Source organism: Botrytis porri (assembly GCF_014898465.1).
Source record: "Botrytis porri strain MUCL 3234 chromosome Unknown BPOR_006, whole genome shotgun sequence".
Taxonomy (NCBI): Eukaryota; Fungi; Ascomycota; class Leotiomycetes; order Helotiales; family Sclerotiniaceae; genus Botrytis; species Botrytis porri.
In genome coordinates, this window is record NW_024066080.1 from 1,394,041 (window position 1) to 1,411,726 (window position 17,686).

Below are 17,686 nucleotides of genomic sequence, written 5' to 3' on the forward strand. Positions count from 1 at the left end.
TCTTATGCCTCGGTTTGCATATACTTGGAGTTTTCAATCCGAGCTTTGAGTCAATGGTACAACTTATCTCTCGGTTTCACTCAATATTATCGTCATGCCACTGTTTAAGTGAAATGTCTCTTTCTGTAAAATGCCTGGCAGTCATAAGCTATCTAGATCACAATCGTTTGGTGCACATGCTTTTGTACAATGCGTTGTACTAATCTATAGAGTGGGATAGTACCATTTTTGCTAGGCTACCAACCCAAGGACTCAAAAAGAATGCATATCGATTCAGATATAACTGTGTGAAATCGGGGAGTCGTGATAGAACAAGACTTTGCAGTGATATGCAGCTATATTTTGAGACTCTACAAAGATATACTAAATCTTATCAAGTTCAGTTTTCGTGCCCAGCAGATTCTCGTTACACTTACGACCAGAGAAGTCGACCAGCTTTTAAGCCAACACTTGTACATCGCAAACCCCTGGATATTGAAATATCTACAGTATTTGTAGAGAAACATATTTGTGTAAATCTAAACATAAACTTGAATACGCCAGATAATTACAACAATTCCCACGCTCTCAATGTCCACAACCCTTCGAAATGTCCAATGACGATTTTTGGTTTCTATTACTTACTCGAATACAGGCGTAATCCATTTGTTCCAAGTTTCGTCCTCCCTCAATCTCTTGGCTGCTGATTTCTCGATCCAAACAATCAAATCTACATTCCCATTCCGCTGTGCCGGCATCGGTACTACTCTAGGAATGCAGTCTAAGAAAGGATTGGCCATCCTCAAAGCATCCTGAAATCCCAAACTTCCACCCCAGTCCTGCTCATAAAACCCCATATCTTTCAAATTACTAATGACCAAAATAGGATTTAGAGTCTTGGCATATGATACACGTTCCTGTGTAATATCGCCCAAGCCATCTAGGAACCCGATAATGTCTCTTATATGCTTATCATTAAAATCGTTTCGTGACTCGGAGATAGCAAGTGCTGCTTCAAAAACGGACTTCGGATGAATATCAAGGGTGATGGGAAACCCCAGAGAGGAATTTCCCATGAATCTCTTGGGCAGTGGTGGATCAAGAACTGTACGACCATCATATGCAACAGATAAATTTCCCCGTAAAAGTTTTTGACTCCCGTTCGATATTCTGGCACGGTTGACGCAACACCACATTAACGCAGCCAGTGCATCGTTCACTGTTAACCAGGATGCCGCTGAACCTTCTGCTGAGATAGAATCTCTGAGCTCTCCCAATTTTGAGTTGGAAATGCAGAAGAGGGCATTTTCCATCTCAGTAATTGACTTTGGGGGAGGGTTGATAAGGTGATTTCTAGGATCTTCGAGCTTTGAATTGGCAAGTTGTAGCTTGTATTCTCGAACATCCATTCGCTCAACATTGAGATTTCCGCCCATGAGTGGGGTTCTATCAAGAAAGCTAGGTAAGACCTTGTAGTCTTGCAAGTCGTCATTGAGGGACACTTCGGCTTCGGTGGGCCAAGAAGCTTTCACGTTCTTCGATAGAATGGAGAGGATGTTATTCCAGGCAAGTACATCACATGCTGTATGAAGGACACTCAGATGAAGAATCAATCCTCCATCAATGAAGTTTGCCTGAGCAGCTATAACCGGCAGTCTTTCCCGAGTCATATACTCTTTCACTGGACTGAGGCAGTCGTCTGTGAAGAGAGTACTCGGAAACCTTGTCTTTCTTAAATTTTTGTATGAATGTGGCCATGAATTCCTACTTCCGGTACGGAGATCATTGAATATCAATTGATTTCCTTCGAAATCTCCAGGTAAAGTTTCGATGCAAAACTTTCCAGGAGAACCCGTAGGGACGACAGACCCGCCAAGAAAAGGGATTTCCTTTATAGTCTGCTCCAAACCTCGCTTCAAGTGTTTATGGATATCTTCAATGTTACTGCGGCGAGAGATTGGCCAACTGCAATTCATACTGATTACATATGTTCGAGGCATGAGGTGATCTAGTGGCGTCAACTCAGTGATTAAAGTTTCGGTCGCGGAAGGCATTGCCTGATTGGGGGGAGTGCTGCTAGACATTTTTCGAGAAAATGGGTAGAAAATTGATTTTCATTGAACGTCAAAGACCGCAGAGCTTTTGAACTGTGCAATGTCTGATGGGGCTGTGCTCTCTGTATTCTGTGATGTAAATGAACTGGGAGCCACTTTCCAAGGTCCGCGGGATATCCACAACCTGTCTGGGTTTCCGGCCACCGGTCATTAAACCCGAATATTCACCTTGCTGGTGATCAAAAATTTCCCATCTTCTTTCTAGTTGGTATTTTGTCTTGTTTCGTCCCCGAATCGAAATCATCAAGAGTTCTTGGAGTTTTCTTACCATGCATTCAACTTCTTCCTAAATATAGTCTATTATAAATTATGGAGAATCCAGTTTTAATCCAGAAAGCCCCTCGGCGATACAAATCTGCAATTCCATTATTCCTATTTCATGATGGTGGTGGAACGGTTTTACCCTATTACTTCCTTGAAAGCTTAAACCGCAACGTATGGGGAGTATCATATCCACACCTCAATGATGGCGGTACTTTTGAACATGGTATCAAAGGAATGGGCGAATTGTATGCTGGATACATCCGGGGAAAAGTCTCCAGAGGCAAAGTCCTACTTGGTGGTGAGTTTCCCACTTTCTTACCTACATAACATCACTCAAGTTTGCTACAGGTTGGTCTGCGGGCGGGTCAATAGCGATTCAAGTTGCAAAGTGCTTGGAGAATATTCCAGAACTTTGTGTCGCTGGAATAATCTTGTTAGATACGCCATATCCTGATTTTCCGGACTGGCGACCAAAGGATTCACCACCAGTTCAGTTTCATATTCCAGTCGTACCGGATCAAACAGCAAAGAGTAGATTGGCACAGCAGCAAGCTGTGAATGATATTATCCATGCGCTCTCAGTCTGGGAGTTGCCAACTTGGGAAAACGGAAGGTACAGTCTCTTCATTCTTTCACTTTAAAAGGTACATGCATGTTGACGATGGATCGAGATTCAGACGACCGCCACCCGCTGTTTTTATAAGGGCGCTCAAGGTAGTACCGACAGAGAAGGTTGTAGAGGTCGACTGGTTTCGTGAAGAATATGCTTTAGGTTGGCAAAAGTATCCGTACAACTTTATAGTTGAAGAGCTTCGAGTTGATGGTGATCATTTTAGCATCTTCACTCCTTCATATGTGGGTTGCTACCTCTAGAGCCTCCAGTTTCTGATTGACTGACGTGAATTTTTGTAGCTACCGGAGTTGAGTACGAAATTGAGGGAAGCTCTAGAGCTGCTAGATTCCAAACCAGAGACTGGCATATTACTAGATTCCAAGCTGAATAGCAGCATAGTAATTTCGGCTTTATGAATAGACACAATCAAAACACCAGGATAAATGTTCTTGACGTCGAAGTTGGCACAGTTTTGAATTTCAACCTTGAGGAGGCTTGGCGATTAGTCATGACATGAGAGTAGCTGGAAACGTGGAGGGATATTCATATGCATACGCGAATACTTGTATTTTTATTATATATTATATTGCCTATAGATTACAAAAATCTAAGTTTAAGAATATTGCATGAGACTACAAAAGTGAAGCCAAGATTGAATACTTTGTTCGATTCTAACGCTTCAATTTGAGTTCAGTTGCTTTGTTTCCTCAAAGCTGCCCGTGCTCTCGAACAATCGGAATCCGATGTAACATTACACCTGGAAGAACGGAGACCGAGGACCCACATCACCGTTGGAAGGCCACACGAAACCGCAAACATGGAGAAAGGTGAATAAGCTTTATGTAGAGACGATGCTTCCCCACAAGGAGCTCATGGTTCCTGCCACAGATCTGCATCTACCTAATACGATTTCTAGATTTCATCGAATTCAGATATCTTATCACAAATTGATTTCCAGTATTCTCTACTTTCTATCAATCGTTATGTTCATTTGTTGATTTTTTACGTACATTACTCTTACAATTATCATAACCATGTCTTTTCCAGAGCCTGTTGCCATCATTGGCATGGGTAAGTTATTATATGTGTTTTTTGAAAGAAACGAAGTAGCTAATAGACGTTCAGGATGTCGCTTCCCAGGCGACTCAGATACCCCAGATGAGTTCTGGAAGATGCTTGCCGAGGAACGTTCTGGACTTTCGAGGCCGCCATTATCACGCTGGAACATTGATGGCTTTCATGCAAACAAGGCTCGACCTGGTTCTATAACTCCAGAAGGTGGTTATTTCATTAATGAGGATATTTGGAAATTTGACCCGGCGTTTTTCGGTATTGTACAAGAGGAGGCGAAGGCAATGGATCCTCAACAAAGAAAGTTGCTGGAGTGTGTTTACGAGTCTTTTGAGTCCGGTGGGATTACGCTGAGCCAATTGTCGGGCTCCAATACAGGTTGTTATATTGGAAATTTCACTTCCGACTACTACCTTCAAGGTCATCGAGATCACAACAATCCGAGGCCTTATAGTTTATTAGGTTCTGGTTACACTATAATTAGCAACCGAGTTAGTTATCTTTTTGATCTTTGTGGTCCGAGGTAAGTTTCCTGTCAACTCATTTCTAGGTGCACAACTGAGAGTGTGCCAATAGTCTCACAATTGACACGGCTTGCTCTTCCTCTCTTTACTCTCTACATATTGCCTGCAGAGCGCTACAGACGAAAGAAATTGATGCTGCGGTAGTTGGTGGTACAAATCTGATGCTCGCCGTAGAAACCCAGATGAGTACAGACAAAGTTGGTGTTCTATCAGCTACATCTACTTGTCATACTTTCGACGAGTCAGCTGATGGATATGGCCGTGCTGAAGGTGTTGGTGCAATTTTTTTGAAGCGTTTGTCTGATGCCATTCGGGATAATGATCCTATACGTGGTGTAATTAGAGGCACAGCTACGAATGCGAATGGAAAAACCAGTGGCATCACCCAGCCAAGTGCGAAGGGACATGAGACTGTAATGCGTACAGCCTATGAATTCGCCGGTCTGGACCCAAGAGATACCTCATATTTCGAGACACATGGCACTGGTACTCAAGTTGGAGATCCAATAGAGATTAAGGGTGTTGGAAATGTTTTCGTTAACGGCACGGACAGACAGAAACTTCTTGTTGGATCGGTATGTTATATTGTCTGAGTGTATCATTTATAATAATTAATCTTCTAGGTGAAAACCAATGTTGGACACAGCGAAGCAGCCAGTGCCTTGGCAAGTATAATAAAAGTATGCTTAGCTATGGAAAAACGCACGATACCAGCAACAATTGGTATAAAAAAATTGAATCCCAAAAGTAAGTTGTACAGTGCAGCTACTAAGATCATGCACTGACTGTTCAATAGTCGATTTCAAGGGTGGAAGGATAGAGGTCGTTCAAAAAATGACACCTTGGCCAAAAGGCTTTTCTACTTGTCGCGCAAGTATAAACTCATTCGGTTATGGAGGAGCTAATGCCCATGCAATTGTCGAAGCCGCCGACTCGGTCCTACCTGGGAAATTGACTTACACCCGACGGGGTCAGGATGAGAGGGATCTGGAAGCTAGCAGTGAAGAATCTGAGTCAGTCGAAATGGTGGGAACGAAATCTGCCTCGCAGGCGCGAGCTGTATCCCGTTCAGAATTTCTTCTTCTTTTTTCTGCTCATGATATCTCTACGTTGAAAAGTAACATTGAAAGGTGTCGTAACGTGGCAGAAGATTATAACATACTAGACCTTGCGTACACTCTTGGCTGTCGAAGATCGAATTTCTTCAATTGCGCATACACGGTAGCACGAGAAGATGATGTAGAGGAGGATCTCATGGAACACGAGATTACGTTCGGAAAGAGGGGAAAGGGTGGAAACATTGGTTTCATCTTTACAGGGCAAGGAGCTCAGAACGCACAGATGGGTCGAGAACTGATGTTGACATTCCCATCATATATCGACACGATAAGGAAGCTTGACCGTTCATTGCAGTCTCTAGGGGATGATTCTCCCGATTGGACTATTGAAGATGTCCTGATGGAGCCTGCAGTAACCAGTAAGATCAACGATGTCGAGATTTCACAACCTGTTTGCACAGCCGTTCAAATAGCTCTTGTTGAGCTTCTTCGACTTTGGAATGTAACGCCAGTTGCATGTATCGGTCATTCGTCTGGTGAAATTGCATCTTCATATGCTGCAAACCTCATAACAGCCGAGGAAGCTATTATCTCCGCATTTTACCGAGGACGAGGGGTTGGCACTCTCAAAGTGAGAGGTACTATGTTGGCTGTTGGCGCCGGCCCTGAAGAAATACAACCTTATCTCACCGACGGACTGCGTATTGCATGCTATAACTCGCCTAACAGTGTTACATTGAGTGGTGATATTGAGCCTGCTACCATAGTTCAGAAAAAGTTAGAATCTGACAGAGTATTCGTTCGTGAGCTGAAGACTGGCGGTAGAGCTTATCACTCACATCACATGCTGAATATCGGCAATGACTACGAAAGTCGCTTGTCAGAAGCACTTTCTAGATTTGGCGCATCTCAAACCACGAATCAAGCTCAAGTGCAGAATCCAGTATTTTTCTCTTCCGTAACTGCTCAACAAATGCCATCCAATTTCAAACCAGGACCTAGCTATTGGCGTCAGAATTTGGAGTCTCCAGTACGATTCACTGAAGCGGTTGAAGCTGCATTGGCAGCAGATCTTGGAATTTCACAATTTGTCGAAATTGGCCCTCACTCTGCTCTAGCTGGTCCTTTGAGACAGATAAGAGACAACCTCGGGATAACACCCAAAGACTTGGATTATGCTTCCACCTTAGTACGTGGACAGAGCTCTGTGACTCGTCTTCTGGATCTTGCTGGAACTCTTACTATGAGAGGATTTTCGGTGGATGTCGAGCGCGTCAACGCCATTGAAAAACGAGAGGGTGGCGCTATAATTACAAAAACTGGCTTGCCGATTGTTGATCTTCCTAGGTTCTCATGGAACTACTCTGCCGGTGAGATAAGGAACAAAAATAGACCAAGTGAAGAACATCGCTTACGGAAATTCAAATACCACGACCTACTGGGTGCCATTCTTCCAGGGTCCTCAGTGGAACAAAGACAATGGAGGAATATGCTTGACTCTAAGAATTTCCCGTGGTTAGAGGAGCATAAACTTGGACCGCAACCTGTGCTGCCCGGAACTGGCTACTTAGCAATTGCAACCGAGGCTGCTCGTCAATTTTTCCACGACAAACTGACGGTCAATGGGGCGTTCCGATATTTCTTTCCCAACATTAGCATCACATCTGCATTAAACATCCCACCCTCTGGATCCCAAGTGGAGATTGTTACCACAATGAAATTCGCCACCATAACTGCTTCAATTACGTCCAAAACGATTGCGGAGTTCACAATATCGTCTATTCAAGCTGGCAATTGGACGAATCATTGTGTCGGAACTGTCACAAAGAAGAAAGCTGTTACCATGGCTCCAAGATTCGATGAAAGTAAATTACAAGAACCAAAGGCTGCTCGAACTTGGTACCGTGGTTTCCAAAAAGTTTCGCTGAATTACGGACCAGCTTTTAATGGGTTAAGTAATATCCGTACCAATCCAGCTCTGGAAGAAGCCGTTGCGGACACTGAGCTCTGTCCTGATGGTGTCTCTGAGCATGATTCCGCATATATCGTACACCCCGCAGCGATGGACACCTGCATTCAAGTTGCACTGATTGGAGCACACAAAGGCTCCTTAGCCGGCTTAAAAAGATCATTTGTTCCAACGTCAATGGCTAATGTCTCCTTATGGTCCTGGGCCGATGATGATCACATCACTCAATTGACCCCTGGAAAAGGCAAGGTCCTTGCACATGCAGAGTTTTTCAGTCTACGTGCCATGAATGGGTGGTGTCAGCTTTTCTCACCTGAAGGCAAGCCATTGTTTGAGATTGAAGAGCTGTCATGTACTCAGTATTCGGAAGCCCTTGATGACCTTGGAACGATAGATCGTCACCCATACCTTCGCACTGTATGGAAGCCAGATGTCGATAAGATGGTCTCCAACTTGACTGATAATTCTCTACTCGATCTTATTGTCCACAAACGTCCTGGATTTAACATCTGTGAGATTTTAAATACAGAATCAATGATTTCCGACAACCTTCACAGAGTTCTTGAAAGCGGTTCATCCCTTCGTCGGTACAAGACTTATACTGTTATGGCTCTCGGCGACGTTGATATAGAGCCAATAAAAGTCAAGTATGAAGCTTTCCCTGGTGTTGTAGTGCAGAAGTTGGTTTTAGACGATGTCCCGGAGACATTCTTTGATTTGCTCATTGTGCCTCAATTTCCTAGCGACGAGATTGATTTAACAAAACTCAAAGGTCTATTAACACCAGGTGGAAACATGCTGCTTTATAGTTCAGAGTTCAAGAATGGCAATACAATCAAAACAGATCTTCAATTGGCTGGACTTTACACACTTCTTGAAGACAAAGAGTCTTTGCTAGTTAGTCCCCATCAAAGGACCAGTTCTGATCTGCCAGCAGGAGAGATTGTACTCGTCACAAGAACTTCTCCAACGGTATTCGACTCTCATATCTATTCTGGATTGTCAAAGAGTGGAAGGTTAATCACCTCAATTTCCCTACAAGACTTCAAATCCCACGCTCATACAAAAGCAACCTACGTTTTTATTGTGGAGTCCGAGTCTAGTATATTTCATGAATCTTTGACGAGCCAAGAGCTAGCAACAATACAGTCAATCGCAAGTGGAGCGACAAATATGCTATGGGTTACTCATGGCAATCTTCTGGAGGGAGGCGATCCTAATGCTGGAATAGTCATTGGACTAGGCCGCTGTCTTCAGACAGAGCATCCAACTCTTACTTTTAAAACTTTGGACTTGGATCATCGAGATCCTATACAGACTATCTCCAACATAACAACCATTCTGGATGCAGCTGACAGTGAAGACGAAGATAAAGAGTTTATGGTCAAAAATGGTATTTTCTATGTCAGCAGACTTTCTCAAGACCCTCTACTGGATCAACAGTTTGTTGCTGGGGTTGAGTCGGAGCCGAAAATGATCCCATATGAGCCAGAAAAATGTATCAGGTTGGGGATCGAGCGCGTCGGTATTTTTGATACGATACACTTTAAGGACGATGAGTTGGAAGCTTCACTTAAACCTGGAGAAGTCGAGGTAGATGTGAAAGCAGTCGGTTTGAACATGAAGGTAAAAGACTAAGACTTTTCTGGTTTCTCAAAGCTAAACTATTATAGGATTTCGCAACGCTGCAAGGAACTTATAATTCGGAAATACTGGGTCTTGAAGGTGCTGGTATAGTCAGAAGCATCGGTACTGGGGTCACAAATGTTGCCATTGGCGACCGAGTAAGTTGGGCTGGTTTTGGAAACTTCCGTAACATCGAAAGATATGACTCCAGATTCCTCCAGAAACTTAAACCTGAGGAGACCTTCGATCAGATATCAAGTATTATGATGCCATTCTTAACTGCTATATATGGATTAATATATCTTGCCAAGCTTCAACCAGGAGAATCGGTACTCATTAACTCTGCTACTGGAGGTGTAGGACTTGCGGCAATTCAGATCGCAAAAATGATTGGTGCTGAAATTTTTGCTACTGTTGGAACTCCAGAAAAGAAGAAATTCTTGATGCAAGAATATGGTCTTCAGGATGATCATGTTTTATCATCGAAAGATGCAAGCTTTGCAGCTGAAATCATGCAGACTACAGGTGGCCGTGGAGTTGATGTATCCCTCAACTCGCTTGTTCGTGAGCAATTGAGAGCCACCTGGAACTGTATAGGACACCACGGTCGTCATATTGAGCTCGGACAGACCGATATCCTAGATCAAGGTATACTGGACATGAGTCCTTTCAAGAGAGGCGCTTCTTTTATTGCCATGGACTTGGTTCTTGTTTTCGAACACAAGCCGGATCTTATTTCTCAGTAAGTTAACACATTCCCGACGGGATCTATTCACACTGACATCAATAGGATCTTGGGCGAAATTATGCAATACTATCGAGATTGTAAGATCCAACCCCTCCCAAATCTATCGGTTTTCCCTGTCTCTGCAATTGGCCAGGCTTTTGAAGAGTTTGGCAAAAACAGTAGAATTGGAAGGGTTGTTGTCAGCTTTGACACTGAGACGATCAATGTAAGTTATTCCATAATTCATTCAAGATTGTGCTAATCAGACGCGTCTCAGTTTGCGAAGAAGAAGAAGTCAATTGCTTTCAAGTCAAATGGTTCATACCTACTTGTTGGGTGTCTTGGAGGCCTTGGTCGATGTTTGGCTCGTCACATGGTTGAAAAGGGCGCTCGTCACTTGATTTTCCTTGGGCGCTCTGGTGAAGACAGACCTGAAGCTGCATCCATGATTAAAGATTTTAGAAATGATGGAATCACTGTGGATGTAGTGAAAGGAGATGTTACGAGAATTTCCGACGTCCAAAAAGCAGTTGACTTGGCTGCCGGTCCGTTATTCGGTGTTGTGCAAGGTGTAATGGCTTTAGATGTAAGTTGACTGAAATGTGGGGTTTTATGAGTGAAATACTAAAATTATGAAACAGGATCGACTTTTTACAAGCCATGACCTGAATAGCTGGGAATACGCCGTTCGTCCTAAGGTCACAGGAACTTGGAATCTTCACAATGCCGTTGCAAGCCACTCTCTAGACTTCTTTGTCATGCTCGGATCATCATCTGCTTTATCTGGTTTCCCAACACAAAGTAATTATTGCGCAGGAAATTCTTTCCTCGAATTCTTTGCGAGATACCGTCAAAGTAAAGGTCTACCAGCAACCACCATCTCACTTACCGTCGTCACCGAAGTTGGATTTGTGAGTCAAAATGAGAGAATCGAAGATGGTCTAGCTAGAACAGGAGTTCATACCATCAACGAAGCTGGTGTCATTGATCTCATCGATACTGCCATGATGAAAGCCCCCTCATCATCCTGGAACCTGGATCCATTGGCCAACAGCTTCATCGTAACCGGCGTTGAGCCCCTCCAATTGAGTGCAAATCTCGACATTGATAGCATACCATTTTGGAGACAGCCACGTATTGGACCTGTTTTTAACGCGGTTCTGGCCAAGAAATCAGGAAACGAAACTGGTCCTGGGCAAAATAAACGCAGACTTTTGTTACCCGATATCTTGGAGATGATAACAGAGAAATTTTCCCAGACATTCAATGTGGCTGTTGAAGATATTGACCCCGGAACTGAAGTAGTCAGGTTTGGTATGGATAGTATGATTGGAACGAGCTTAAGAACGTGGTGTTATAAGACTCTGGGGGCTGATATTGCAGCATCAGAGTTCATGAGCTTAAATTTGACGGCGGATTCATTGGCGAAGAAGATTTATGATATAAGAAAGGGGTGATAGAGGAAGTAACGCGGCTCAGATATTGATTGAAATCCTTGTTGTTTTAATACTTGGTTAATGTTATGTAGTTTATCTTGTTGACCCAACTCATCTTGTATTCACTTCCATAGATATTCAGTTCACTTGAATAAATGGGTCCGTGTGGTTTATTCAATATGTTGAATTAGGTAAACAAATGTAGATGAGCCTGAAAGTAAGGCTCTTTGACTTGCCAAGAATAAGTAATGAAAGCATGATACTATCTTTCTTCCCGGATATCACATTGGTCTCGTTGTAGTAGTGTGGGGAGGTTGATCATGTATCTATTTAAATTCTTTACTTTTCTCACAGTAGCCAACTTTGCTTGAATCCTTTGATTTTTGATGCTACATATATAGACACCAAAACTCCACATCAATATCCAGGAGATGCAGGGATAGTTTTCCAGACAAGAAATGCGTTTGTAGTTGTCACATGACTAACGTAGCTGGCAGGGAATTGGCAGAAATGAGAAAATCAAGCAAGCAATCGCTATGGGATATCCACCGCCTGCCATCATGACCATCATTTTGTACTTTCGCAATCACGTGACAAAAAACACCAGGTCACCTTGAATGCCGGTGTAGGCTGGTGTAGCCAGAATCATGAAAAATATACTTTTAAATACCTTATGCTTAATGTCTCGTATCAGCCATCCTCAAGCATCTTAAACGTCTCCGGCTCGGTGACCGTATCCCAAAGACAAACCTTCGGTCTCCGAATGAGTTTCCATGGTTAATCTTCGGATTCCATGTTCAATTCCACCATGGATATTGACCCACATCTCAGAGTTCGAGAGCGTATGAATCAACGCAAGCAAAGCCGGTCTATCTGTAAGACTCGATCCTGAGTTACTTTTAATTGATGGCGGGGATCTCGTGGTTTAAGTAAGTACCGGCAGAGGAAGGAGGTGCGAATAGTAGTCATCATTTCTCACGCACGTATGTAATGAACATATCCTTCGTAGACCATAGCATAAATGACAAGAAAAAAACAATATCCAGACCCAATCCTTCAATCAACATTGCTATCATGACTCAAACTTCCCAAATGAAAGTTGTAATAGTAGGCGGATCGATCGCAGGCCTAACCCTCGCACACTGTCTATCACGCTATGGAATCGACTACATCATTCTCGAGCGCCGCCACGATATAGCGCCACAAGTAGGTGCTTCAGTAAGTTTGATGCCTAATGGATCACGAATTTTAGATCAATTGGGAATGTTTGATGCGGTCTCGGAAAACATTGAACCTTGTGTTTTTATGCAGACATGGGATGAGAACGGGAGGTTGCTTTCTGAAACTGATGCGCCGATTTTGACGGGAAAGAGGTATGTGATTTTCAATTTGAGAAGGTAGATTGCAGTGAGATTAGATAGAAGGACTGATTTGGGATAGATTGGGTTACACGATAACGTTCTTGGAAAGGGAGACACTTTTGGAAATTTTGTATCGACACCTTCCCGATAAATCGAAAGTTCTGACTGGCAAATATGTCAGGTCAATTGAACAAGATAGTAAAGAAGCGGTTGTAATCTGCGAAGATGGATCAAGGTATTCTGGAGATGTGATTGCAGGTGCAGATGGCATCCATAGCACTATAAGATCAGAAATGCGAAGACAGATCGCAAAGGAGGGAACGACAAAAGATCTTGAAGCGTTGAAAAGAGATGAAATTGCTCTTTCGGCAGAATACAGTTGTTTATTCGGAATCTCTAAACCAATTCCAGGATTGGAAATCGGACATACGCATCGCAGTTCAGGAAAGGGCGCTTCGACTCTATTGTTTGGTGGCGTGGATGGAAAATTATATTGGTTTCTGTTCACCAAGAATGAAGAAAGAACATTTGGTGATGGCATTCCGCGCTATAAAAAAGGCGATGAAACTAATCATGTAGCAAAATACATGCATCATCACGTATCGGGCAACATTCTCCTTTCCGAAGTGTGGAAAAATCGTATCGTGGCAAATTTTGTCACCATCGAGGAAATGGAGAATGAACACTGGAATTGGAATCGCGTTGCATGTCTTGGAGATTCCATACACAAGGTTTGTGCCCAAATCTTCAAGACGAGAATTGCTTTCTGTGCTAATACAGATTCGTTAGATGACACCAAATCTTGGCCAAGGAGCAAATTGTGCAATTGAAAGTGCAGCAGAAATGGCTAATAGTCTAGCGAAAGCGCTGAGAGACGACGGCAGTAAACCTGCTATTGAAGATATCAACAGCGCTTTATCGCTCTATTATCAGAAACGTAACGTAAGAGCAAATTTGATCGTGAAAGCAGCAAACAAATTTACTCGTGTAGAAGCACTTGCTACGACGGGTGATTGGGTCGCATCTATGTTTATAATTCCACGCTTAGGAGATATTCTTGCCGACCGAGGTGCAAAGGTTCAGGTTGGAGCTACGAAATTGGACTGTCTGCCGATGCCAAAAAGAGCATTGGAAGGGACAATGCCTTGGAGTACGAACTCTGGTATTGGAAAGGAGGAGAATCGAAAGCGAAGAGCCCAGCTTGCATTGCCATTAATTCTCATCGCTCTTTGGTTCTTCTGGAAGAAAACACCAGAACCAAAGGGATTTCCAGTGACGAAAACCTTCTCAGAGGTGAAATTGGACATGCTGAGCTCTATTGCCAATGCCATACCATTTGCAACCATCTGGACAATTGAAAGTTACCGTCGCGGAAACGCTCTCACCGTAGCGAATATCTTGTAAGTCACCTTCGCTTCCTGGCATTTTTTTTAAACCTACTAAGAGAATTAAAACAGCCCTACCGCATTCCTTTTGCTGGCTCAAAAGCTTGGAATTGAACTCGTTGCTCCAATCTATTTCTTTTTTCACTACGTTCAATCACCGCAGGAAAATTTTGCGGCCCTTGATAATCGACTGACAAATATAGCTTTCGCAAAAATATTGCCTCTGGCAATACTTTCGATTTTCTTGGGTCCCTCCTATTGCATATGGAGCTCTATCGAGCTTGAGTCTGCGCAATGGATATACGACAATGCTTGGTATTGGTATCCAGTCTACTTGACCATTTTTTTGAGAATTCTGAAATTTATCGTGAAGGACACTACTCGACTAAACAGGATATACAAGCCTACAGCAGATTTGACGTATCTACGGATTTCATACAGCATTTCCATTCTTATTTGTGCAGCGTTTTATCTGTACGGAAGCCTCAGTAGTTCAACATCGATAGCTTTCCTCACTCAAGAGCTGCAACCTCCAATTCAGCCGATTCAGGCGATTCTGGGTGCTTTTTCGGAGCTTTGGGCGGCGAAACAGACCTCTTTATACGGTGCCGCATTTTATTGGACATTTCTTCATTTCGCCGATTTAAAATTCGTCGGAAAATTAAAGCAAAGCTGGCTTTTGATTTTGACGATATTTCTCTCTTCTACCTTTTTGGCGGGACCAGGTGTAGGCTTGATAGTAATGTGGGCGTGGAGAGAGGAAATAATGGCAAAAAAACATGTAGTCCCCGAGTAAATTGGATGTTGGGTGGTAAGCGTGGCAAATAGAACAACAATCGTGTCAGCGACAACTATAACCTTGCTTGAATGATACCACGTATAAAAATGATTGGTGATATGGAGAGAGTGGACGGATAGTTGATTGATTGAATCGATATCTGTGTTGTTGGTGAAGGATTGGATGACCCTTGATTATAGAAGTGCCAATTTGGACAATGATTATTCACCAGCTCATCGAATTAGAGCTCAAGAAACTTCACTTTCCAATTCTGAGGCTCGGTGACGTTCGTTGGTTGAGACCCAACATCCGTGAAAAATTTCCCCAAAGTCAATCCCCACCTGCTTCGGAGATCTACAATGAACACCGAAGGCAACCGACGAAAGGTGCAGCGGAACGGGCTCCACACATATGTATCGATGAATCCCAAATAATGCGTCACAGAATTCTCCATTTCCAAACCAATCTGGAAAAATGTATCAAAGATTGAAGGAAATCAATTTTCGAAACCCTCTGGAGTTAGAATGGAACAGTATCTTTTTGATCTTAGGATTCTTTATTCTAGCTGCCATCTTAATTGCATGGACTCAGAGGCCCGATGAAGAGTTGCTGCTCGAGAGGTTAAAAGATCTCGATTTACCGATTGTAGGAGTGGGACCAAATGTCAATGTTAGTGAGTCGCTAGAAATCGGCACTCAAACTGTAAGCTTTGAAACTCCAGAATAACATGCGGTTAATACTAATCCTACAAAGTACCCAAATTCGCCATACGTTGTACCGGCCGATCGTGTTCCCATTGTCATTCTGCCAAACTCAGCCATCAACATCATAAAGTCTCTCCCAGAAGCAAAGATATCATTTGAAAAAGAAGTGTACGCTCGACATCTGGCTCACCTCTTGCTCAAAAAAGACCAGAAAATTTTCTCCGAACCGATTCTTAATTCAATCAAGCAGGACCTTACTCGGAACATTTCGAAAACCCTTGATACGTTATGGGATGAGGTAGACTACGCATTCGAAAAGAACATCGGAAGTTTGCCAGATGACGACGAAGGATGGAAGAACGTGTCAGTGTATGGAAAGGTACTAAATGTGGTTGCATTGTTATCTGGAAGAGTATTTGTTGGTGCGCCGTTGTGCCGTGACGAAGAGTGGATCAAAGCGACGATTGCATACACGATAATCCTCGGGGTAACAGTTGGAATGCTCTGGAAACGCCCTTGGTGGCAACGTAAAATTCTGGCACCCCTATATTTCCGAACTTTAGTTGGTGTGCACAAGAAAGCCGAAGAACTGTTGAAACCACTCCTAGAACGCGAAGCCGCACTCGATCCCTCAGAGTGGGAAAAGAAAGCCGAAGAACAAAATGATGGACAACTTATCAGATGGTTACTATCACATACCCCGCAGAAGGGTGGAAAGATAGATGTGAAGCAATTGGCCCATGATCAATTGACAGTGAGCTTAGCTGCTATTCACACCACCAGCATTACGATATCCCATCTCTTATATGACCTGGCAACCTATCCCGAACATGTAGCTCCGCTCCGAACAGAATTGGAATCCGTCATTGCCGACCACAAAACAGCTGGGGGAAATGGAAAATTGAGTAAGGTAGAATTGACCAAATTGTGGAAGATGGATAGTTTTATCAAAGAGTCGCAGAGACTTAACCCACCAATTCTTGGTAAAGAATCCACCCCATGAGAGACATGTTGAGACTAATTCATGATTGTCCCGATTAACAGTCCAGATGCGTCGATATCTCACCTCACCACTGGCTCTACCCTCGGGTCATATCCTTCCATCAGGAACATTTTGTGGAGTAGATGCACAAATGACAAATCGCACAGTTCCATACTATGAGGCTTCTCCAATAACGCACCAGCAAACACCGTTCGACACATTTGATGGATTCCGCTTCAGTAAACTGCGATCTGTGCCAGGGAATGAGAATCGATATCAATTCGTTACGTCCAGTACAGAGAGTTTGAACTTTGGGCATGGTACGTTCTTCATTAATCTCGACACGCTCTTTGATTTATGCTTATCGATCAACGAATTAGGAACTCATGCGTGCCCTGGGCGCTTCTTTGCAAGCAACGAAATCAAGATTGCTTTTGCAGAGGTGTTGTTGAAATGGGACGTGAGACTCAAACCGGGAGAAGGAAGGCCAGCGAATTTGTACACTGACACAAACGTGATGCCGAACATGAAAGGAGAGGTGCAGATGAGAAGAAGAGAGTTAATTTGAGAATCAATGAATAAGAATTAATTGAATGACGTTTCCTTGTCAAGCAGAGGTTAACGTGCGCTTGCTAGAAAATCATGATCTACTCAATTATGTTGTAATGTGTTGTGTTCTGTTGTACAGTAAAACCTCTCTATAAGGATGCCGGTTCTTGTAGTATTTGTAAGGATATACAACTTGTAAAGAGGTATCCGACTAATCCCGACCCACTAGCAGCTGAAATTTGACTAGTCTTGATCGGGTCATATTCTCGCGTTAGTTTCATTATTTTCCATTTCAACTAAAATGCTGATATATTCATCATATGATAGTTGAATATTGAGGATTTTATTGCTTTAGTAAGAATATACGTAACTGTAAACCGGGAATCATAAGAATATTCTTTTAAAGCGATTATTCTTATAAAGCGATTATTCTTATAAAGAGATTATTCTTATAAAGAGATTATCCTTATAAAGAGATTATACCGTAATGTTAGATATTAAATGTTTCAAAGAGAAATTCCGAAGTGGGCCCATCATAATTCCGTG

The 17,686-nt window shown here is 42.9% G+C and overlaps 5 protein-coding genes across 5 annotated transcripts; 4 read left to right on the forward strand and 1 right to left on the reverse strand.

Annotated features, from left to right (window-relative positions):
* Window positions 1-620: 620 nt before the first annotated feature.
* EAF01_004938 (uncharacterized protein) lies at window positions 621-2,063 on the reverse strand (the record flags this gene model as incomplete). The annotated part of the gene is made up of 1 exon (XM_038913192.1): window positions 621-2,063. One exon carries the CDS (start codon window positions 2,061-2,063, stop codon window positions 621-623), a length of 1,443 nt encoding a protein of 480 aa, XP_038771278.1.
* A 339-nt stretch (window positions 2,064-2,402) lies between these two features.
* On the forward strand, window positions 2,403-3,386 carry EAF01_004939 (uncharacterized protein; the record flags this gene model as incomplete). Its single annotated transcript, XM_038913193.1, has 4 exons — window positions 2,403-2,655; window positions 2,706-2,970; window positions 3,035-3,212; window positions 3,270-3,386. The coding sequence occupies 4 exons, from the start codon at window positions 2,403-2,405 to the stop codon at window positions 3,384-3,386; spliced, it is 813 nt and encodes a 270-aa protein (XP_038771279.1).
* Window positions 3,387-4,004: 618 nt separating this feature from the next.
* EAF01_004940 (uncharacterized protein) lies at window positions 4,005-11,402 on the forward strand (the record flags this gene model as incomplete). The annotated part of the gene is made up of 9 exons (XM_038913194.1): window positions 4,005-4,041; window positions 4,096-4,564; window positions 4,618-5,140; window positions 5,189-5,312; window positions 5,362-9,218; window positions 9,266-9,960; window positions 10,009-10,171; window positions 10,223-10,531; window positions 10,587-11,402. 9 exons carry the CDS (start codon window positions 4,005-4,007, stop codon window positions 11,400-11,402), a joined length of 6,993 nt encoding a protein of 2,330 aa, XP_038771280.1.
* A 1,053-nt stretch (window positions 11,403-12,455) lies between these two features.
* EAF01_004941 (uncharacterized protein) lies at window positions 12,456-14,923 on the forward strand (the record flags this gene model as incomplete). Its single annotated transcript, XM_038913195.1, has 4 exons — window positions 12,456-12,754; window positions 12,822-13,473; window positions 13,532-14,142; window positions 14,200-14,923. The coding sequence occupies 4 exons, from the start codon at window positions 12,456-12,458 to the stop codon at window positions 14,921-14,923; spliced, it is 2,286 nt and encodes a 761-aa protein (XP_038771281.1).
* Window positions 14,924-15,379: 456 nt separating this feature from the next.
* On the forward strand, window positions 15,380-17,159 carry EAF01_004942 (uncharacterized protein; the record flags this gene model as incomplete). Its single annotated transcript, XM_038913196.1, has 4 exons — window positions 15,380-15,607; window positions 15,659-16,592; window positions 16,654-16,911; window positions 16,972-17,159. The coding sequence occupies 4 exons, from the start codon at window positions 15,380-15,382 to the stop codon at window positions 17,157-17,159; spliced, it is 1,608 nt and encodes a 535-aa protein (XP_038771282.1).
* Between the last annotated feature and the right edge of the window lie 527 nt (window positions 17,160-17,686).